Source organism: Microtus ochrogaster, linkage group LG2, assembly GCF_000317375.1.
Source record: "Microtus ochrogaster isolate Prairie Vole_2 linkage group LG2, MicOch1.0, whole genome shotgun sequence".
Classification (NCBI taxonomy): domain Eukaryota; kingdom Metazoa; phylum Chordata; class Mammalia; order Rodentia; family Cricetidae; genus Microtus; species Microtus ochrogaster.
Window position 1 is genome coordinate 52,373,085 of NC_022028.1, and position 24,170 is coordinate 52,397,254.

The following is a 24,170-nucleotide window of genomic DNA, read 5'->3' on the forward strand; positions in this document are numbered from 1 at the left end:
AACTTTTTAATGAAAATGGAAAAGTAGGACAAATAATACACATACGAAAATCTGCGTCATGCCTGCTAAGACTTGAGGGAGCAGGGAGACAGCTGAACTGAGTAAACCCTAATAACACCCTGCAATTATCTGAATGCAGAACTTTCCATTCCGTCCAAGAGTGACGACTCTCCTCAGGCTACCCCTCTTTCCTGGCTGAGGAGAAGCGCCTCACCCTGAGACTTTGGTGCTGTGGCATCTGTGCTGGAGAGGAGAGGTAGCTGAGCTGTGGTGCTCTTATCTGCTTCTTTCACGCTTCTTTTTCCAGTCATGTGATCTGTAGGAAAGATGGTTTAAGAAATAAAGTGAGAGGCTGCACCACGCACAGTGCAGGTTAGCGGTCCTGGCCCCAGACAGTGCAGCGGCCCTTACCTTCTATCAGGGCTGCTATCTGCTGGCTCTTCTGCGAAGGCAGGTCCCGCACAGTGTCGAGGGCAGTGAGGCCACGGCTGTCCTTTATGTTAACGTCGATTCCTGGGAGGACAGCAGGTGGAGCAGGGAAGTGAGCATTTCGGGCAGGCCCAAGGACTCCCGCAGCTCTCAAGCAGCTCGACCGACCGACATTCTTTACCCACAGCCATCAACAGTCCAGCGTTCCAGGACCAAGTCACACAGCTCTAACCACACACAGACGCTGGGCTCAAACACCGCCCGGCACATGGGATCAGCGCTGCCAACCTCACCTGCAGCCAGCAGAATTTGCACCACATCGGTCTTGCCAAACAAAGCAGCCTCATGCAAAGCGCTGCCCATCTCCGTCTGGAAGGCAAACAAGAGCGCAGCAGCACGTCATGAGAACAGTTGGTGTGTCACGTGACAAACGGGACACGGATATGGACAGGTGGCAACCGAGCTACACAGAGCCCTCTGGGGCTTCAGCTTTCCAACATTTCTTGTATGGGTTCTAAAAAATCCACACAGCAAGACCGCTTGGGTGCCATCTCAGGCCACGTGCGTGAGTCCCCACTGCTTGTAGGGATGCTGACTCCTAAAACTTGACCGAGCTCCTCTTTTCTGAGAAGAGGGAATAAAAGCACCTCACGGCCCACAGGGAGAGTCAACACCAAGCTTACGGAAGTACTGAGAGAAGCTTGCCATCACAGAGGAGTGCCAAGTCATGTTGGCAGTTGAAGCTTTGGCAGTGCAAAAAAGGTAGCGGGGTAGGAGGTGGGGGCCATGTATGGGAAGGCAATGAACCCTTCTGGTTTGAGATGGTCCACAAGCACTTCTTTTCAGGGGTTCAAGACTGTATCTCACACCCTGAAGAGAAACAAGCAAAACCGCTAGACTCACTCCACAAAGCTCGTCTGCCCCTAAGATGTCACAGCAGAATAGTGACAAATGGAAGCACGTGAGTGTGATGTGAAACGTGCTGAGCACACACACAGCCCGGCGGCATCAGCCCTGTGCCAGGAGAGGTGCCCGCCTTGCTACCTGGTAGTTGCTATCCATGCCGGCGTCCAGCAGGACCTGCACCACGGCCTTGTGGCCATTCCTCGCGGCCAAGTGTAAGGGGGTGTGCTTCCTAGTGCTGCAGCTCAGGAGGTTGGGGTGCGCGCTCAGCAGCATCTTCACCACCTCCAGCCGCCCGTAGAGCGCTGCCAAGTCCAGAGGTGTTTCGAACTTGTTGTTGCGCATGGTGGGGTCTGTGAGCTCCTCCAACAGAGCCTTCACGACCTCTGTGTGGCCGTACTGTGCTGCACAGTGCAGGGCAGTCTCGTTGTCGTTGTTCTGAGGGTTAACAAGCACAGCATATCAGAAAGGGGTGGGGGAGGGGACCAACATCTGCCTGTATAATCACCCATAAAAACCACTGAAATTTAAATGAGAAAATAGCAGCGATACTTGGAAACTTACAGGAGTCCGAATCCAGTCACCGCCCCCAACAATCCAGCCTGATTGCTACCATAGGCCACATCTGCCCTCCGTCCCTGCAGGAGGGGAGCATCCCCTGAACATTTGCAGTCTCTGTATGCCGTTAAGGGCACATCTCCATACTGAAGGCGAGGGAACGAGAAAATCTGGCAGGCGTTTGGTAGACGGCCTGGCACATATGCACCGCTGCCATTGTTTCATTTAAACTTCAACTGGTTTTACAAGCATTTCTTTGATCAACCCTGTGGTTCCAATTCTGGGTTTATCCACCATCCACAGCCTTCCACACAGCTTTTTAAAAGGAGGTTGTCATCTGTAGTCTGGCATGCAAATCAATCAGCCAGCAGAGAGAGTAACAGAGCAGAGCACCGCAAACCATGCTCAAGACAGCAGTGGGCAGCCATTTTTCTAAGGAAGGCACAGGCTCAGGCCTGAGAGAAACCGAGACCCTATCCTGCCCTCATGACGGCTGCAGAAGGGTACATGGGGCAATTCCCGTGGCTTCTGCTGCATGAGACAGTGAGCACGTTGGAGAAGCCTTCTCACGCAGGAAAGGGACAGGCCCTAGATGCTTGGTGTGAGGGGAGCAGAATATTCCATCGCAACACTGCCCTCCATGCAACTCGCAGTCTGAAGGCCTCTGGTGCCAATCTCGTCTCAAGGACAGAGGCCAGGGTGAAAGTGGGGAGCGCTGTGTTTTCCCAACCGTCAAAAGTAGGGTGTGAGCCATGCCGATTAAGTCCTTCGCGACGGATGACATGTACTGGAGGAGAAAGGTTCTCCCACGTCTCAGAGTCCTCAGTTTACCCAGGCAGCTTCTGCTACTCTGGGGAAGACAAGGCTTGAGAGGGCCTGTCCTGAGTCAATAGTGCGCACCTTTCAGCCGCCAGAAGTTAACAATCAACTACGTCTACGGTTGTTTCAATTCTGTTAGTGACGTTAAAAGGAACAGATGAAGAGTTACCCAAACATGCATCAATTCCATCTGCTTTTGACTGCATCAGGGTTTTTTTGTTTGTTTCTTTTGTTGTTGTTGTTGTTTTCCTGGTTGTTGTTTTCTTGGTTTTTTTCTCAGCTACATAAAAATGGATGAGAAAGTTCCGGGCTGCTGAGACCAAGGCCCCAGCGGATAGAGTAACAGCAAAGAAATGTTTTAATGGAAAACAAGGACAGAAAAAGTGGCAACAGGGGCACACGCAGAGGTAAAAACAAGTGAATAAGACGCGGAGGACAGTGCCGGAGGGACAGCACAGCTCGGCAAAAGCAGCCACGGACACAACTTTCGGTGGCCACTGGGCATGCCCACCTCCTACCAAGCTAGGGCCCAAGGACCCCTGAGCAAACTCAGGGCTATCACTTTGCTTCCTGGTGACAAAACACGGCTACTTCAACAGAGCTCATGGGAGCTTTCTGGAACATGCCACCCAAAAAAGTTTAAGAAAAGTCTCTACCTCAACTTTTACATGCCAATCAGGGTCAAAAAAGTCAGCTTATTGTCAATAAAACTCCACCAGTCAAACTTAATGACTCTGAGACAATCATATGGCCGTGTGCCTGACATCCAGGATCACATGTCCTAGACTTTGTAAAACACTTGACTTAGAGACTGAAAAATTGTAAAGCTCTAAAGACAAAAACCATCCAGCAAGGGAGGAAGGGAAAAAGGAGGCAGAGTGGGGGAGGGAGGAGGGGGACAGAGATATAATGACATGCCGGAAATGTGGCTCAGTGGTAGAACAAGTGCTTAGCGCTCACAGGGCCCTGGGTTTAGTCCCTAATGTACCCTACCAAAACGGCAAACACAGCGAGTGCTTTTTAGGTTTTCTCTGGCCTTTTTGTTGGTTTTTGCTAGAAAGATGACAGCTGTCCCAAAGTTGCCCTGCTAAGGCACAATTGTGGTCAGCCCTGGCACACTGCCTGCCTGATGCTAAACACCACCTAACCACACCTCACTGGCACAGTGTGGAAGCATCCGAGAGTGAATTGGCTTTGCCAGATACGGGCTGGTAGTTAGCTTCCTTGAGCTTGTCCGTGGTGACCACGGCACCATGGCTGAGTACTGACCACCGCCACATGCTCTCCTGGTTTCTACTTGGAGTCGTCTGATTCATGGACCCTCAAGAGAGCACAGATTCAGGTCACAGTCATGGGGCGTACTTCCCTTTCACCTCTTCTGAACAACACTACACTCAGCACCTTACTCTGAACTGGGGGAGGGTTGCACGGCCCAAGCTAGCCTTGAACTTGATGCTAAACCCTTTCACTCACCCTCCAGCCCCACTCATCTTGAGATTAAGTTTTCCCTGCTACAGTCAATAGGTCTAAGAAAACAGGGGTCTACTCTTCTCTGCAGATTCCACTGAACTTCGGATCCCATGTGTAACTCACAAATAGACACATTTATATGTGTGCAGAGAAAATTATACAGAAGGAGTTCCACGGGGGAATATTCTATCACAGTCAGGCTCACGTGTCCCCGTGGACAGAGGCCTGTGGTAAGGAGCCAGAGCTGTAGCCATCTGCAACTGTGCTGCCGGTTCTAAAAACGTGACCAGGAAGAATGGCAAAGCCATGCGTACAAAATTAACAAGGCGGGAAAGAAAGAGAAGATCGACCCCACGATAGTAAAGAAGAGTTCAGTTCCCTCCTGTAGTGCATAACTTGGACCAGAGTGGACAGCAGAAAGACATGCCAGCCAGCTGAGAAACTGCAACCAGCATCCCAGGCACATGCGCCGGGCAGCAGGTTACTAGGAAAACATGGAAAGAAAACGGAAGATCGTCTGTTCAGGTAACAGAGTGAGGATCCCTCCAGGTAGGAAATTGGCTCAGAAATACATCTCAAAAAAGACTCATTTGGGAACTACATAGAGTTTAAAAATAACCAGGAACTTCAGAGTTGGCAAAAAAAAAAGCTGTCAGAGTATAAGGACACATAAAACTATTATTTAAAATTCTGCTGGTATGGTAGGACACACCTATAATCCCAGCCTGGACCTCACAGCCAGAACTTGTCTCAAAACCAGGGCTGAGTGGTTGCCTAGCAGATCCAAGACCCTCCTGAGTTGTACCTTGAGGAATGAAACCACCTGCAAGCACCACTGTCGTCAGGGAGACAGAGAAGGGCATCACTTCTGTGGATCCCTGTCCCACACAAGGATCCTGAACCTAACCCACAGTAACAGCTTCATCACGGCTGGCTGGAGGGGAGAGAAAGGGAGGTGGAAAGGAGGGAGGAGAGGGAAGGGAAGGGACGAGGTAAGGAGAGAGGACTAAGTAGCATCATGAGGACAAGTGTCCGTGTGAACATGGACAGCGTATTAGGAGAGTGAATTTTCTGAACTTAGTGACTGCATCAGGGTCTCCTTACTGTCTCCAGTCAAGGTCCCATCATGCTTTCTGGCCAGCCCTATCACTCACTAGGGAGCCTGGGCTAGCCTCACCCAGGCTAGCCTCAGACTTTTAGTAACTCTTCTGCCTCTGCCAGAATACAGGTGTGCCCCACACCTTGTTCGGTTTTATAAACTTAATGCCTTTGCTCTCAGATTTTGGGTGAAAATCCAATTAATACTAAACTTAAGGCTTTGGAGTCAAGACATGAACAACTTAGTCTCAAACACATCACTCGATATGGCCACAGCCGCATAGGGAGACAGAAAGGCAAAGGGCGGAATGTTACTGCCCTGCACAAGAAGTGTTACCACAGCAGAGCCTAGACATAGGAACCCTCCTAAGCTAAAACCTTCAAAGGGAAGATTCTCCAACAGCTTCTGAGCTTCTGATGCAGTCAAGTCAGGTCCAGTTCAAGGTCCTTCCCGCTCTGGGATGTAGATGGTCAGAAAAACTGGTCTACCACAAAACGAGTTTGCCTATGCTGCTTGCTTTGTGACAGCCAGACTAAGGGGAGGCTGTCTTACAAGGGGTGCCTGTTCCCACAGTTCCGCTGTAGCTACAGCTCGTTTCCAGACTAAGGGGAGGCTGTCTTACAAGGGGTGCCTGTTCCCACAGTTCCGCTGTAGCTACAGGGGAAGGCTGTCTTATAAGGGTGCCTGTTCCCGCAGTTCCGCTGTAGCTACAGGGGAAGGCTGTCTTACAAGGGGTGCCTGTTCCTGCAATTCCGGTGTAGCTACAGGGGGAGGCTGTCTTACAAGGGTGCCTGTTCCCGCAGTTCCGCTGTAGCTACAGCTCATGTCCGTTTTTACTGCCATGATGACTGTTGAAAGGAAAAGTGTTGAAAGGGAGCAGGGGAGCTCGGGATCCACATCTGCTCCTGAAATGGTGCCTGAGCCTTCTAAGCTTGTACTCGAGCCAGATAGGATTTAGCATTCACATACACTTTAGTAAAACAATTCCTAGCCGTGGGTCAGGCTAGCCAACCCCCCTCAAGTCAAGATAAAACCTAAGGGTGCGGGACCTTCTGACCCAGAAGGGCCGGCACCCTCAACACAACAACCCAGCTCAGCCCTCGGTGCTGTGTGCACCCTCAAGGGAAGAAAGCACAAAGCACCGCTTCCAGACACGAACGTTCACTGACTCAAATCTTCTGTTCTGTCCACGAAATCAAAAGCTAGGGAAAGCACTTCCAAGAACCAAAGGCACAGCATTAATTCACGCTTCAGAAGCCAATTCAATTGCAGGTGGAAACAGTCATTCAGATCCCCCTCGCCAAACCAAAGCTTGAGCAAACTGAGCGATTCTTTGCTAACCACCCAGCAGCACTGGAAACATCACCTGGTGCCTTTTCAGAACAGCACAGGTAGCCAGGTGTCGTGGTGGGGTACACTTTTAAGCCTAGCACTTGGGAAATAGAGACAGAAGGATCTCTGTGAGTTCAAGGCCTGCCTGGTCTGCAGCTAGAACTACATAGTGAGACCCTTTTACCACCAAAAAAAAAAAAAAGCAAAACAAAACAAAAAACCCCAGCAGATTACACATACATTTCAGAGCATTTCACGTATTGTTAGTCACCAGATACTTTATGAACATGACTCCAAAACAACCAACAAGGAAAGTAATAACAACCCATTTTATAAAAGAGTGAACCAAGGCTTGGAGAAATCCGCAGCAGCCAGAACTCAGAGTCAGGCCTGGGGAGAAGGCCTGGCTGGCAAGACTCTGCTCTACTGCTCTGCTCCCTGCCTCTGCCCCAAGGCTGCTCCAGTAAGCGTCCCCTATTTGATTCTGAGAACACAGAAAGAATATACCAGAACAGAGTGGATGCACTGACTGCCTCAGATCAAACCATTTGACGAAAGGGACGATGTCCCTGCCTGTCAAGTGCAAACCCTGGAAGCAGAGTATGCTTCCTTTCCCCAGGACGGTTGCATTCTGAGCAAGCATAAAACACCAGCCAGGACAGTTTCATGTCTAGCCCAAACTCCAGACTGCACTCAGGAAGCAGTTTTCGAGCTGGAAGGCAGCTCAGCCGGTCAAGGGCCTGCCACACAGACACAAGGGCACACGCCGAGCTCTCCAGCATCCGTGGACAAAACCGGGCATGGCAGTACGCATTCCAGCACTGGGAGGTGAATCCTGCGAACTCACTGCTAACCAGTCCAGCCAAATTAGCGAACTCCAGGTTCAGTGAGAGACCCTGACTCAAAAATAAGGTAGGGAGTGACTAAGGAAGACACTCAACCCCGTGACATGCGCACATGCACATGCGCACACACACATACACACACTTACACGGGGGGGGGGGTCAGTTAGAGGGGTGAGGGCTGGAGTAGAGACAGAGAAAAGCATGTGCATGCGCACCAGCCCAAAATTCATCTGAGTTAGCACATGAGGACAGGAACCGTACCCACCACCTGCTGAGCTCTGCCACTCATGGAGAAGTCTCCCGGCATGAGGGCAGCTGCTCAGGTCGGTCTAGCAAAGCACTGTCGCTCCAGGCACCGGGCCAGAGCCCGTCAGGGTCACAATGACAAAGCAGAAAGAGAAGTGATGCTGTGTAACACAGAGAGGCACACACCCAGGGAGAGGGCGGCCAGCAACAGCTTTTGAAGGAATAAGTGTGGCACCTGTGTCCCCCACACCACCACTGTGGCCACAGAAACCTGAAAGAAAGTCAGATTCTACTTCAAAAGAAACGCGAGAGCAGAAAGAAAGGAGAAAGAAGTCCGCTTCAGTCATCCTCTGTGCTTGTTGCTGTCTGCTGGATCCCTTTGCTGAAGCAATACAGCAGGCTTATGCTGAGGTCCCGGTTCCTATTCCTGCTGCTTCAGATGTTTCCAAGCTTTCCTGGATTGCATGGTTTGAAAAATAAAGCCTCGGCCCCTGTGCTCCCTAAACAAGCCAAAAGCAGATGGGCTGAGGCAGGCAGCAGGAGGGTGATGAGGAGCCTGGGAGGCAGACAGAGGACCACAGCAGAGGTGCAGCATGGAGAAACAGCATGGACGATATGGGTCCTGGCCATGACGTACACACCTTGGCATTGATATAAGGGTCAAAGGGGCCGTACTTTTTGAGTTCTTTGATCTCAAGAGCATTCTATAAAAAGGAAGGAAAAGACAATGTGATGATAAAATGGACGAAATATATCAAAGTGACACGCAGCTCTGGGGCTCAGGGCTAAATGACCTGGATCTGAGCTCAGGGTACCTGGGGGAGTTAAAGAGAGGGCAGCTCCAGGGACCCTCACTCTTATCCACACATCCGATGGAGCCACGTTAATGCTTTAAAACCACTGGCACGGTTCTAACTGCCCAGAACCATTCGGTTCTTCCAGCGCCTTGGCCAGCCTGCCCAGCCCCCGCCTGCAAAGGTCAAGCACTGGGCTGGCATCCCCTACCCTTGCCTACTCCAGGCATGAGGCAGCTGTGAGCAAGACAAGCTAGCACACTCAAGTGGCTCACAGACCCAAGCAGCTGTGTGTCAAGGCAAAGTGGGCGAAGACGGGATTAGAAATGATGGCTGCGATTGCTGGAGTGAGAAGGACTTCAATGGTGGGCAGCTTTTCAACATTGAAGAGAATTAGCTACAAGCAAGCTTCTCTCTGCACTTCCTCCAGAGAGGAGAGAAACTGTTTCAGTCAGGAGAACCACACTCAGGCTCACAGAGGCAATCAGACCATTGTCGTCCTCATGGCGTACACAGGCATCCTCACCAACGGTCCGATGCCTGCTGCTTACCTACTGGGAAGCCCCACCCATGAGGAGATGGCAGGCTGGCAGACCTCTGCCACACCCAGGCTCCACATGGAGCACCTGGAACTGACAACCTCCCTTCTCAGAATCAAGCCACGCTCTGGTAGCTCTCAGTGGAAAACTGTGTGGGCCTTGCTGATGACTGCACCTGACATTCCACTGAGAAGGAGCAGCACAGTGCGCACTGCACGAGCAGGGACGACACAGCCTCTCCCCGAGGGACCTACTCCTGGGACCCAAACTACAGAGTCTCGTAATGAAATCTCTCTCCAAGAACAAAGAAGCTGTTCTAAGGATTTAAATGCAGGGGCCTTGTAAGGTTCTGCTGATTCTCTTCTCTTTCTTCTTTTCAGATTAGGGCCTCATGTTGTAGTCTAGGCTTCCCTGGAACTTCTGAACTTTCTGCCTCAGCCTTTTGAGTGTGTGGATGCAGGCTGTACACCAACCACCATAGCTAGCTTGGGTAATTTTTACCTCCCTTTCATCCTCCTGTCCTTCTTTCCTTCTTCCCGTTCTTCCTTCTTTCCTTACTTGCTGAGGCAAGGTTTCACGTAGTCCAGGCTGTCTTCTAACTACTAGTCAAGGATGACCTTGAAACCCTTGATCCTTTGGTCTGCACTTCCCAAGGGTTGAGATTACAGGCAGGTGCTACCAAATTCAGCAAGGTAGTTTTCCCTGAACACTGCCTTTCTGTTTTCTAATAGCTGTGGTTTCTCAAGGCATGCTCACTCTTAAAGCAGCCTTGGAGGAGGACACCATGGAAATGATCTTCGTTCCACCGGCTCACCTCTGACCTGCATCTACACGGTTTCGAGTTGTGAGCTCATCTTTTCAGCACTAGCACAAACACGCTCACTTCTACACATTCTGATGTGTGTAAAATGACAGGCTAGCTCACAGGGCACTGACAAACGCCAGGAACATTGTGCTGCATGCTGATGGCACAAACACAGATTGTAATTATGGAATCTCGAGTTTGAAACTAACTCTACATCATTTTGAAAGATTTGCATCAAATTTTATACTGTGAGTCTATCTGTGCAAGTGTGAAACTCTACCAAATTTGCATGTGTCAACTGCATATAAAATGCATCCTCCAGGCCTGGTGTGGCAGGGCATGCCTTTGGTCCCAGCCGATCTCTACATTTGAGGCCAGCCTGGTCTACAGATCAAGTTCCAGGGCAGCCAGGGCTACACAGAGAAAAACAGAAACAAAACAAACCAATCATCCTCCAGAACAAAATGTCCCCACTACTCCTGATGAGGGGTCAGCCTAGAAAAGGAGGAGCTATGTCCTGAGCTGCGCATATCTGGGGACAGTCTCTCTCTCCCGACCTGTTCATTGACTCTGGTGTGCGAGGGCCCTTGGTGGATGAGCAAGCGCACTATCTGGGCGTCTCCTTTCCATGCTGCCAAGTGCAGCGGGTAGCAGCCTTTCGAGTCAGCAACATTGGTCAGCGCGTCGTTCCTCAGCAGGACCTCAACCACATCCCTAGAAAGCAAAAATCCACCATGAGCTTATGGAACCAGAGGTCTTCCCACGGTGTCCTGCAGCTCTCTCTGACGTCACCTCCTCTGAGCTCACTGCCAGATCTTCTTCTAAAGCCCACGGCCACTGATGTGTCACTGCGAGCAATGACTCACCTTCCCTGGCCTTCCTTGATAACCCATCTATTTCCCACTACTTTGAAAACGTCTGGACTCCTTGTCTAAACTGTGCATCTCTCCCCAGTTTGTGGCAGTTAAATAGTGTTCAGCATTTACACAGAAGCAGTCAAACATGGCAAGTGATGCTCCTCACTACCTAGTCCAATGCCTTGGGGATGTGGGGACTGAATGAGGACAGAGCAAAGTCCGTGTCACAGACATAAGCCAGATACACAGAGCATCATCCCATAGCTTCAAAAAGGCGGCTCTGGCTTTCTTCATGGTGACATTGCTAGTTAGGCAGACACAAATGTGTGATTATCCCCAGGCACACAAGGTCAAAGAAAACCCTCCCTGTGACTACACACAGGCCCTGGAGAGGAACCTGGCTAGCAAACTGCCACCTCTGAGTTGAGAGGTCACATTAATTCAGACTTTCCGAGCTACTTGAGAGGGGTCTCAATATATTTTTTGTCTCTCTTTGTGCATACGCCATGAGCCATGGAGCACAGACGGAAGTCAGAGGACAACTTTCAGAAGTCATTTCTCTACATCCACCATGGGTCTCGGGATCAAGGGCGGGTCACCGGGCACGCAGCAGGTGCTTTACCCTCTGAACCATCTCGCTGGCCCTGGGCTTTAGCTTTAAAGTTGTTTTAGAAAAGAAACGGTGTCCACATTCAACTTGAGAAGAGTTCAGTGCTGGAGCAAACCATCAAGTGGCCACACACTGGCCAGGTGACAGAAGCTTCCTTGCTCGTATAAAATGAGGGCTGAGCACGAGGTCAGCACCAAAGATAAGGAAGGGTGGGGATGCCAGTGAGTCCCTGGTCCCTACCACCAGCACTACACCCATGCAGCTCCTCCTCCTTGGTGGGACTTTGCTCTGACTCTCAACACCATCTTTTCTGTCCCCTTTGTGTCTGCTCTTCCACATCTGAGCAAACCCGCCCCACACTCCATGACTGCACCTGTACTGGGCTGAGATTTTGACATTGGTTCACTGATGACTCCCAGCAGGGAGCTCTCAGCTTCCCTGAGTTCATCTTCTCCAGAAAACTTTCCACACACATGCCCCACTCAAGTTCTAATAACCTCCTTAGACTCCAGAGGATTACGTGGGCCATGTACACAGTTTCCTCTCTACGGGAATCACTGTTCACAAGGCTAACCTTACAAGGGAAGAATGGCAGCTATCAGACAGAAAGTCAGCCTCTCATCCCTCCCCCATCTACTGTGTTCATCAAGGGATGGGTGCCTGTGGGCCAGGATCTTTATGATCTGGCCGCCCGGAGTCTGGTCTTCACAGTCACCACCGTTGTGTGAATACTCCAGACAGGAAGAGATCATCAGGAGAAAAGGTGAAATTTACTTCTTTCTAAAGGTCTTTCTGGGGGTGGGGCAGAAAAGGATGCTTATGTCATTCACTGAAGAGGAACTCAGTGTCTGCATGGTCTGTGTGGACTCTGCTTCTCTCTGTCCTCCTAAGAGGCAGAGAGACACCTGAGCTGGGCTCCGCGGGGTGGGCAGGGGAGGGCCCTGGTGCTTACCTGTGGCCATTCAGCGCAGCGTGGTGGAGCGGCGTGTAGCCGGTGCTGTCTACGCAGTTCACATTCGGCCCCCTCCACATGCTGATAAGGAAAAAGAGAGAGAGATTGCAAAGTCTGAAGATCCAGTTCCCTAATGATGTAGCAGATCACCAAACCAGAAGCTTCCACAGACTGCCCATGCGGACGGTGGTGCACAGCACCTACAGTGACCTACTGAGCAAGGAGCCTAAGGAGAAGGCCACAGAGTCAACTCAAGGGCCAGCTCAGCATCCGTTGGCTCATCTGGGTGGCATCACTTACTCGGTTTTGATCTTAGGCCTCTGAGGGTTCCCAACTCAGAGATATCACTCAAACAGCACAAAACCAAGCCACCTAGCCAGACATGGCTGCTGAGCATCACCCTGTTCTGGTGAGTGGAGCCAGGAGCTACCTCAGTACAGATCACAGACTAAGACAGCACCCAACACTGTCAGAAATGCATAAGGGTGCTTGAGTTAACACAAACCAGACTGTGTCCCCTTCCTCCAAAAAGATAGTTGGCTGAGGGGACAGCTGATTCTGAATTCACAGGTTCAACTACAGTGGGCTGAAACAGGCATTAAAAATGTATCTCTACTGAACATACCCAGCCCCCTTTCTTATCATTATAACCCAAACTATACACGATATAGTATAAAACCTGTTTGCATAAGGCTGAAGTGTTGGCACATGCCTTTCTTTGATGCCAGCACTCCAGAGGCAAGTTGATTTCTCTGAGTTCCAGGACAGACAGAGCTACACAGTAATCTGTCTCAAAAAAAAAAAAAAAAAAAAAAAAAGGAAAAGAATAACAAAAGCCGTTTGTATAGCAGTCACATTATATTAATTATGAGCAATCAAGAGCACATGGATAACATCCCGTGGACACACACTATTTTACACAAAGGATTACTGAAGTCAGCCTCCTGTGGATGCTGATAAACCACGACGTCTTATGTGCAGATGTCTGTGTATCCACTAACAAAATCTATCACTGGAGGATCTCATCTCCACGAGAAACACCCTATGGGAAACAATGTCACCTCCTTCAACTCTCAAAGCCCTAATTCTGACTTGTCTCCCATCTCCCAGCCCGGGTTAGAGCCTCAAACATCAAGTCCTTGCTTGTTTCTGATTCTGCCAGCACTGACAGTTGGAAGCACCCCCTCTCTTTTAATGTTTTATGGTTTTAAGACCAGGGTCTCCTTCAAGCTGCTAGGGAGTTATTCTGTCACTGAGCTGCATCCCGCCCTTCCCTTTTAAAAGTATTATCAGGGAGAGTTGTTTAATCGAAATGCAGTTTTGGCATCTATGAAAATAACCAACTTTCATGTCCAATGACCTAAGCACTGCATTGCTTCAGCTTCTATATTAAGCTACTCTCATTCTGGGAGTGACCTTATCTGTTGCCACCTGTGAGGTCTGGCTGGTACATACTGTGCGGTGTGTCTGCTTTGAAACACAATATTGAATTTTCATGTCTATGTTTGTGAGGCCGGCTCAAGGGTTTTCTGCCTTTTAAAGTCACTGTAAGTGGACAGTGTCGGTGCTCATTTTGGTCAGAAATCAGCTTGGCTACCGTCCTCTCACACAGAGAACCATTATGCTGAGTGTTTTAGATCTGTTTCTTATGTGCATGGGTATTTCGCCTGTGTATGTGTCTAAGCGTCACGTGTGTGCCTGGCGCCTGCAGAGGTTAAACGAGCATTAGGTCCCCTGTGGGAGCAGATGTTCTTAACCACTGAGCATCTCTTCAGTCCTATTCAATTCTTTATTTGGGAACCAGGAATCAGTAGTGAAACCATCTGGACACAGTCTTCAAACCTGCGTGCTAGAAGCTGGATCACTACAAGAACACCCTACAAACAAGGCCTGTACTACAGTCTGGGCAGAGTGGTCCACCCATCACCCCAGCTACCCTGCGCTGAATAAGGCAGAGAAAAGACTGTAGCAAGTGTCAGAAATGATCTCAGAAAGAGCTGTAGCAGAGAACTGGTCAGGACAGTTCACTTCAACCCCAGCTTAAAGTGTAAAAGACTTTTACATCACATTGGAGGCTGCGGGCAATTGTGCTACAGCACACTGTGGAGGTCGGAGAACAACTTCTGCTTCTCTCCTTCCTCCTGCTGGCCAAACTCAATCGTGGGCTTGGCAACACGCACTGAACTTGCTGAGCTACTTCACTACCGCCCCCTGCCCCCCACGCCCTAAGGTTTAATGAGCTGACAGCAGTCCATGCTGGCCTCAAACTCCTGAGTACTGGGATGACACAAACGATGACATCTGGCTTTTTGAGAAATTAGTAGCGCGGGGACGCAGAGGGCAACCTCCAATGTTTTCAATGGGCGCTGTCTACCTTCTCCTGACACAAGGTCTCACCAGGATCTGAAGTTCACCAATTAAACAAGATGGGGTGGCCAGCAAGCCCCAGTGGCCCTCCTGTCAATCCTCCCCACCGGGACTGTAAGGGTATGCCAACACACCTTATTCAATGCTGGGGACTGAGTTCAGATCCTCGTGATTGCATGGCCAGGCAATTGCTGACCTGAACCCTCAACCCTTTTATGAGACAGTCTTAAAAAGTAGAAAGTTGATGCAGCCAAAAAGAACACAAAGTACACCATTATGTACGACTTTCCATCTATCTGATGTGGAATTATCATGTGTTCGTGAAAGCAAGCACACCACCGGAACAGGTTGAAGTTAGTTAACTCCATTGGGAACACAATTTGGCAGCAGTTATCAAAAACAAGAATAGCGTTCACTTGGAGCCAGCAGCTTCACTTCCAGGCAACTATCCAAGAGAAACATTTGTACATGTGCACACAGCACATGCTCACACAGGACTACTTCATGAGAAGAGAGAGATTCTAAAAGCACACGCACACCAAGAGACAAGCAGTTAAGACGCTGGTGCACCCACAACATGAAATACAACACAGCCATTAACAGTAAAAACGGAGAGCTGGGCTTGTGTGTCCTGACGTGAGTGCAGCCTGCTGAAAGCCTGGGAAAGAACCTCACTGAAATAGAAGCGCCCCATTTTACAAACACACAGGACACAGACGCTATGGGTGAAAGCAGACAAGTGCTCACCGAGAACTGTTCTTAGTGGTGACCTTGGGGGCACTTCCATGTTGACGCAGCGTTCTACCACAGCATCAGAACATGGCAGCCATGTGCTCTCACCACGAGGCCTTTTACATGGAAGAACCCATACAAAGAAACGAAAGCACCACGGTGCTCCTAACAGCAGCTGGGTGTGTGGCGGGCCTCTCCAGGAAGCCTCACATACTGACTCAGAGCCACAGGAAAGAAGTATTAGGGAAGAGCCAACTGAGCAGCCATGGAAACAAGCGGCAGAGAACACGAGAAACACCTGTAGGTCACGCACCTGAGAAGCAGCTAACATCTGAAACACACATGGACACAACTGACTGCAAGAAAACAAGGCAGTGTAAAGATGGGCAAAGGACACAAAAGTACATCTTTATTATTGTGATAGGGCCTCCTGTAGCCCAGAGTGGCCTCGAACTCTTGGTCATTCTGCTTCTACCTCCCCAAAGCTGGGATAACAGGCCAAGACACAGAATCAACAGGTGGGTCCATTGACAAATGATCAGGAAAAGGAAGTGGGATGCTACTCAGCCCTGAAAAAGGAGGAAATCCCGTCACTTGCAGCAGAATAAATGTACCCGGAGGACACTATGCTGAATGAAATGGATGAGTACAAACACCACACAGACGGGTGCGAATCTGAAGTGGAGCTCAGGAGCTTCGAGTCCTTCCACGACAAGTGCACGTCAAAGACCGCCACACTCGGACACACTCACAGTGATGAATTAAAGGAAATGAAGAGTGTGGGATCATGCGAGCTGACATTGGGGCCATCTTTTCACTATGGTGAGCCCGAGGTGCATCCCGACATGAAGACATCAACCACGACGTCTGGACCCCCTCTGTACCTGCCAAACGAGGAGTCACCAGCAATGACATCTCACCTTTCCCAGCCATTTTTAACACCAAACTTGTCTAACTGTATTTGATAAAAAGAGGACGGAAAGGAAATGAGCGGAGAGAACTGGGAGAGGTGGTGCTCATACAAGGCAGTCTAGAAGAAAAGAGCACCACTAAGAGGCCAAGAGCAAGGCACACACCATAGCAGTGAGAGAGCGGAACCACTGGTCAGGCAGCTCTTGGCACCCTTCCAGACAAGGACTTTTAGGTCCTACTGGAACGCCATGAAGGAGCTGGGAAGTCAGCATCTCGCAGCCACACTAGCTTAGCAACCCACCAGGTGCCAGCCACCTCCTACTAAACTCAGGGTCAAGCTGTCCTTCGTTTCAGCAGGAGTCCTCCAGGACCTCCCCCTAACGACTGCAAAGGCATTAAACTCCCTCAAAACCAGACAAGATGACGACAAGGCAAACCCCAGCCCTCTCAGGCCCTCTTTCTCTGATCAGCATCTCCGCAAGAGGCCCAGCTAGAGATTCTGGGGTTCAGGGAACAGACCGAGCAAACCTAATACTGAAGGAAACCTGTGATCTCCCTGTTTGGAGTTTCGCTCTGGACAGGATGGCAGTAGCATCCTCTCCACCCAACGCTCTTCCTTTTCTGCAGCCCAAGGAAAAAGCTATTTACAAATCTTGGTCTTCCGCCCTGTCACAGCTGTCCCCAAACAGTGGGTCCTGGCAGGCCGCTCACCCACAAACACAGCCACAGCAGAATGGAGGTGGGGGCGGGGAGCTAAAAGCAGTTCCGAGGAATCCTAAACAAAGCTTCACCATTGGGTTCGGCAGAGTCGAATCTTCTGCATCTGTCCTGCAAGGTGAATCCTAAGATAACTCTCTGCAGCCGCAGGCACAGAGGAAGAACACACACCTGACACAACACTCATTCGGTGAGTCAGCTCTGGCCACAGGGGCCTGGTCAGGGGGTCACTCATGCACATGTTCAACAGCATGTGAAGTGCAGTCCACGCAGGAGGCATGCTAGAAGATGGAAAAGGCCTGAATGAAAGCCTTTATTTCGTGTGCCCTGAGCAAGCATCCAAGGTTCACGTACTTGGATGTGCACAGAGAGACCAGAGGTACATGAGGTGTCTTTCTCTCTCACTCTCCACCTTATTGTTTTGAGACAGGGTCTCTCCTGAACCTGGAACTCACAGCCAGCCCCCAGTGGCAGGTGTGCACTGCCACACCCAGCTTTTAGGTGATTGCTGGGGATCGGAACTCAGGTCTCAAGTTCCCCACTGAATCATCTGCTGAGAGAAAGCTCATCTCAAAGGATGGGATCCTGACCCATGGCCCACTTGGCCTTCTCCAAACCCAAACCGGAAACTCCAGGATTCTTTCCTGGAGACACAATGACTCCACAGCAAAGGTCAGCAGAAGCTGATCTGGGGGACTCTGTTGCCCTGTATCGTGACATGGAGTATCCCTGACAAGCTCCTCTTGCCTTTGCACAGCATCCAATCAACTTCTCAGCCTCAGGCTTACACAAGGAGATGACAGCCAGGGATCCTGGAGACTGAGGAAACCTTCAGTATGGGAACACAGATAAGGAGCCAGTAACCCTCAAAATCATCACAGCACACAGGCACAGGTCAGGAGAAAACAGGAAACACGCAGTGAAAAGTTCCTGGAAACTAGAGATCAAGGCAGAAATTTAAAATATAAAGCACAAATGACAAAGTTGAATAAATCAGAAGAAAACCAAGATAGAAAAAGGAAAGACAAGAAGATCAGAAGACTGGGAGTTCTAGAAAAATAGAGACAAAATAAAGAAAAAAAATCAAAGTAAGAAACTGGCAGGGAGTGGTGTCACATACTTTAATCCCAGCACTCAGGAGGCAAGAGAGGCAAATCTCTGCAGTTGAGGCCAGTCTGGTCTATATAGCAAGCTCCAAGCCTGCCTGCCAAGGCTGCACAGTGAGACCCTGTCTCCAAACAACAACAAGGTAAAAAGGAAGAAGGTTAGGCTCAGTGGTGGGTGCTTTCCAGCATGCCAGACACTAGGGGTTTGATCCCCAGTGACACACACAGCCGGACATTCGTGATTCAACCCCCAGGGACACATGCACACCCAGCGAGATGTTCGAGATTCGATCCCCAAAGACATATACACAAACACATCCAGTTTTTGAATTTTGAATACATGGGACAACACGAACCATGATTCTAGAGAGAACGTGGCAGCTCGCATATGGTATTTCTTCTCAGTATTTTTGGGAGCCCTGAGTCCAAGAACAACGCCTCCAAACTTGTGAGGTGAAATCATTCCCACTTTAGACCTCTCCAGCAAACACACTATTGTCAGTGCTCAAAGAGAGCAAGCCATTCACAGACACCCAAGACACTCCACAGACACTCCAATCTGACCTCCCACACCTTCTCAGAAGAGTTGGAGGATATGCTGCTCTGCCAACACGTGCAATGAGAAAAGGGAAGAGAGGCATCCGGAAACCAGGCGCAGGCAGGGGCAGGCTGCAGAAGCGGAATGTCTGTAGGAGACAGTGAGAGCAGCAAAAACACCTGCCTGCCATGTGTAGGGAAACCTTAAACAATTTAACAAGTATAGTCATGGTTTTAAAAGTAAACTCAGAAAACAAAGAAAATCAAGAGGTCATTAATAAATTATACAAGAAAAACATAGGATTATATTCCTATGTGCTGTTATTATTATTTTATTGTATAAACATAGGGCTATATTCTAATGTATTCCAATTGGCTCAGCAGATGAAACACTGTGACACCCACAACAGCACAAAACTGACCACCAGGGCAACATCTCCAGGACATAGTGACAGCGAGGGACCTATAGCCTCTCCTCCACAGCCAAAACTACAAAACGACAGTCAAGCTTTAAGAATAAAGAGGCAAGCTGAAGCCATGGCTCTGTAAGCATGAGAACCAAGTTCAGATTCCCAGTAACAAGCAAAGCCAGGTATGATGGCAATGGTGGCTGGCATGCACCTCTAAGCTCAGGAGGGAGACAGCATCCTTGAGGCCCACTCATCCGTCAGTCTGGCTAAACCAATGAGCTCCAGGTTCAGTGAGAGACCCTGCCTCGAAATAAACGGTACAGAGTGACAGAAGGAGATAGCACACACAGAGAAGGGGAGAGGAGGGGAGGGAGGGGAGGAGGAGGGCTGCAACCACAGTAACTACTACTGGGGAGAGGGGCAGCAGGAAGTACGGGCCTGGGAGGTGGCTCTGTTCCAGTGAGAACAGAGGACTGAGGAGCTTGAGGACACTCAGCTAGAGGAGCCCGGTCACTCTGAAATGTAAAGATCTGCTTTCCTGGAGTTCTGCGGCAGTGTGTTTTGTCAGACGTGCAATGGGCAGCTCCAGTCCAGAAGGCTTTTCCCTCCGGAGGGAGGCACAGGAAAGGCAGTGCTCCACTTCACCTGCACACGTGCAACCCATACAGTCTGGAGGAGAGGGCGGGCCAAGGACAGACATAAAGGTGACATCCATTCTGTTCTCCAGGTGGCAGTGTGGGGAGATGAATCACACAGTGAACTAGGCAGGCTTTGGAGGAGCAATGACCACCCAGAAACTCCTGGAGCCTCTCCTGGGGCAGGGGAAGCATCATGCCCTGGGCCCTGCTTGCCGATGGTGATGGGGAGGGAAGCCAGAGAAGCCCAGGGACCACTCCCACAGGGTGACTGTCCACGAGCACTCAGAAATAAGTATGTGTTTGCAAGCCCCACCTCCCCGCCGTTCACATTATTATCAGGGACACTTCTCTGTATCTGACTGAACTTCTCTCGGCAATTCCTCACGACCCGCAAGCGTTCAGTTTCTGATCCACAGCTGCACACAGGCAAGAATCTGCTCAACTTACAGGAGAACGGACTGCAGGGCTCAGACGTTAAGTGCGAGCCCTCCAGTGTCTTCACTTACTGCATGCCTGAGACGGCAGAGACAGTGCCTGCTTGGACAGAGTACTCAGCCGTGGGAGGGCAGAAAGAGGGAAAGGCCGCTGCTTTATTCTGGGTTTATTTAAAAAGATGGCAATCCCGTAAAGGAAATAAGCACATGCCAATGCGAGACACCCTGCTGAGGGACACGGCCATGGTGGCTGTGCCCCCACTAGGAAGCAGAGGCACTCAAGAGTGTGAGGCAGTAGGGCCTTCGCTGCATTCTTTACAGGATCCTGTATTTCCTGGAATGCCTACTCTGCTGGGTTCTCCCGGCCACGGCCGTCAGTCCCTTCAACTCCTGTCCAGGGTAGAGCAGAAGTGACTCCTCAGGGGACCGACGACGCTACCTTCCCTGGCCAGGCAGGCTGCCCCTTAAAGAGCAGGTCTCTTGTGCTTGGCCACCCTCAAGACTATCTCGTTTCAATTATTTGCCTCTTTCACCAGACCCACAAACAATTCAGGGCAGACTCAAGTAAATTTTATTTACCACTGTATTCTCATTGTCAATGAAGTGCTAGACTCAGTATCTTTACCACCTTGGTTACCTAAGGGATAAAGGCTGGAGAGATGGCTCAGCGGTCAGGGCACTGGCTATTCCTCCAGAGGACCAGGGTTCAACTCCCAGCACATCTATTCTCCCATCTTGCTCTTCTTTCTCCCCAGGGTCATGGGGAAGCCGCACAGAGCACTGAGGGGGAGTCACGGTATTCCAGGCACAGACTGGGTCCCAGAGGCAAATGAAGAGGTATCTAACTGAAGATCCACTAACACTTCCAGAAATCCATTGAGCTGACAGACTTCATCACACAGAAGTACCAATGCTACACTGAAAGATACAAACGGATCCATGTACTCTTAAGATAGTAAGATAATAATCTTGTTTAGAGGAAATTAAAATGGCAACAATTTTCCATATAGAAACTACTCATGCAAACAGGACCAGCAGGTCAAAAGTTACTTACTATCAGACTCCTGGTCCTTCAGACCTCCAGGTATTTCCTGGATGTCCCGAAGGGCTACAGGCTAAAGTAGGATGGTGACTGTTGCCGTAAGCGGGATGTTGGGGGTCTAGAGTCACTGCTCACACCCACAGCCGAACCAGCAGAATCCTGGATTAACACATCAGCTGCAGAGTCGCTGACCAACTGCCAGGTGACTTTCATCCGCTGAGATCACCATGGTAAATGGCAAGGAAGCCCTTGGAGTTGTTAGATGGAATAAGGGGAACAACAAACATGAAAATAAAACTGTAGACAGCAGATGGAAGTGCTTACATTTTAAATAACGTCCGTTTACAATTCTGGGTAAACACCATGCCCAGAGTCGAGAACGAGACTAGTGCGTGCTGATGGGAAGCAACGGCTCAGCTGCATGAAGGGGGCGGTGCCCTGCCAGTCTGGAGAGTGACCTTCCCTCACACCAACGCAGCACACTGTTAGCCCTGACCAGTTCTGGACATGAGGCACACATGACTTCTGCAGTAAAACATGCACTGTGCTCTCTTCCCTGACTACAGTCTAGTCAGGCCTCTTAGAGCCCCACAGGTCTGCTCAGCAGGGTGAGGGAGAAACACGCTAACTAAGCTGAGAAGTCCCTGAGTCCACGTCTAGTCAAGTTGCTGTCCCCCATGGGGATAGCCAAGCCTGTACTGTAAAGCTGAGAAGTCCCTGAGCCCATGCCTGGTCAAGTTGCTGTCCCCCATGGGGATAGCCAAGCCTGTACTGCATCTTCAGAATCCTGCTGGGCAGTTCTATCCCCTAAACTAGAGGCTTCCACTATGGAATTTTCCATCACTTCCACCCTGTTGAAGGCTATAAATCTCCATTCACGTCTGCTGTATGTGGTGAGAAGCCCATATCTACCTGTCCCTATCTTCCTACCCCACCTCCTGGCCTCTATAACAGAAGCCAGGTCTATTCCATAGAGAGCTGGGCTTCCAGTTATGAGCATGGCAGAGCATGCACAGAAAAGGGCTCAAGGGACATTTATTTCTGCACCTTTTTAAGGACCACTGTGGTCCCTGATTTTCAGCCTCTGGAGGGTGAGCACCAATCTATCCTTCTGAAAGGAGTCCCTAGATCACAAAGGTCATGAAAAAAACTTGCTTTGGAGACTTCAGCCACAGGGGAGGTGACCATAAGGTCAGTGAGTTCAAAGGCTACTGGACTGAGAAGCCCTGCAGAAACCGAGACAGCTGAGGTTAGGAGAGGTGAGTCGTAGGTCAGCATGGATGCTTGTCTTAGAGTTACACTGCAGTGAAGAGACTCCATGACCCAGCGGCTCTTATGAAGGACAACATTTAATCGGGGCTCTTTATAGTTCAGGGGTTTAGTACACTATCATCATGGCGATAAGCATGGTGGCATGCAGGCAGACACCGTGCTGGAGAGGAGCTGAGTTAGCATTCAGATTGCATCACTGAGCGACTGGCTAGCACTCAGAGCAGCCACCCAGACTGGCAGACAGCAGGAAGAGAGGGAGACACTGGCACCTCAAAGTCCACCCTTGGTGACATACTTCCTCCAATAAAACCAAACCTACTCCAAGGCCATATCTCCTAATAGTGCCACTCCTATGGGGGCCATTTTCATTCAAACCACCACAGTGCCCAAACCAGAGATGCTTTCCTCCCTGGCACAGCTTCATTTTCAAAGTCACCTTCTTAGTCTTGAAATCACCCCCAAAATGATCAAGATCGCCTTGAGTCAGCAACAAAGAAATACTTTCCAGAAGGGGTAACTATCTCAAGGGCCCATCCAGTCAGGTTTGGCTCAGAGCTTCCTAGGCTGCCCTCCATGGAACAGCTCCTCAGGCTGCCACACAAGAACCACCAACCCCAGAACCCCTACCCCCAGCAGTGCCAGCACCACCCACCATCCTCACACAGACCATCGGGATCAGCTGTGCGTCTGTCTGCACTCACTGCTCTCTCCACTTGACCCCATCTCAAGCTTCCTTCAAGGCCTACTGCAGGGTCATCCCGCTTCCCTGCTGAGTTAGCAGCCTCTCCAGTGCTACCTTTCCTCTCTTCACTGCCTCAAGGGCAGGGGCCTGCTCATTTCCTCATCCCTGGTACCCTCTTGTCTTTGCAGATGGGAAAGGCCACAGAGGACAGCAGGGATGGGTGCTAAGTGGCTAAGCCGCACTGGGAGCCAGGTTTCTGGTTTTGCAGTACTGTTCTTTCCTCTACACTAGCTGCACTCAGTTTGGGAGAGGAACATGGTCATTATTTCTGAAATAGCTGTACAGGTTATACAGATCAAATTCTGCTGCCTTAAGCTCTTCTGTTCAAACTAATTTTTCAAGAAGTTATTTCTCCATAATTCAGTAAGTTGTCTAGCTTTAACTTCCGTTAGTGAAAACAGCTGAACAAGGCAAATGACTTTGGAACAACAAAGCTGGCTTTGGCTTTAACCGAGCCCAGGTTTTTCTCACTCTTTGTTTCTATTTGTAATGTGTTTAAATTTAGCTTAATCCCAGGGCCTGTCTCAGGATCTCAAAGATCTGTCTTTAATCAGTGTTCCAAATCTGCTCTGTTGTCAAATTCTTCATCCAGCTTTCTCAAAAAGTGCAGTTTTGCCGTGGAGTCTTTCAAAAGTGAGTCCCTGCTCTGGACGGCTGAGGCTGGCAGACACGCGGCTTTGGAAGCAGTACCACTGTGTGCAACATTTGCTGGTGGAGGAAGAAGAGACACCGCCACACAGCTAAAGACAGTGTCCTAACAGGATGGTATCCCTACAAACAGCTATTTGCATCAGGATTATAAATTCACAAGAAGCAACTAACCACTATCCGACCATGCGGGAACAAATGAAGCTTCATATACAAGAACAGGGGGAAGCCATCGTGGCCACTGGGCTAGACAGGATAAAGAAATTCCATCTTCAGTGACCCTGGCACTTGTACTAGAAACACAGATGGCAACAGTCCCCTGGACTAGACTGTCACAGACACACAGATGACAACA

At 50.0% G+C, this 24,170-nt stretch overlaps 1 protein-coding gene across 5 annotated transcripts in view; it reads right to left on the reverse strand.

The window, feature by feature from the left end:
• The window catches only part of Anks1a (ankyrin repeat and sterile alpha motif domain containing 1A), a 159,251-nt gene that overhangs the window by 89,403 nt on the left and 45,678 nt on the right, over positions 1-24,170 (reverse strand). For 3 of the 5 annotated variants that reach the window (XM_026785431.1, XM_026785429.1, XM_026785428.1), the window contains exons 2-8: positions 12,259-12,339; positions 10,397-10,553; positions 8,343-8,405; positions 1,474-1,770; positions 723-798; positions 412-513; positions 215-316 (exon numbers count right to left, since the gene is read on the reverse strand). In XM_026785431.1, the coding sequence (XP_026641232.1) occupies positions 215-316; positions 412-513; positions 723-798; positions 1,474-1,770; positions 8,343-8,405; positions 10,397-10,553; positions 12,259-12,339 (878 nt within the window). The remainder of the gene's footprint in view (positions 1-214; positions 317-411; positions 514-722; positions 799-1,473; positions 1,771-8,342; positions 8,406-10,396; positions 10,554-12,258; positions 12,340-24,170) is intronic. The other 2 variants (XM_013351202.2, XM_026785430.1) reach the window with 1 other exon arrangement.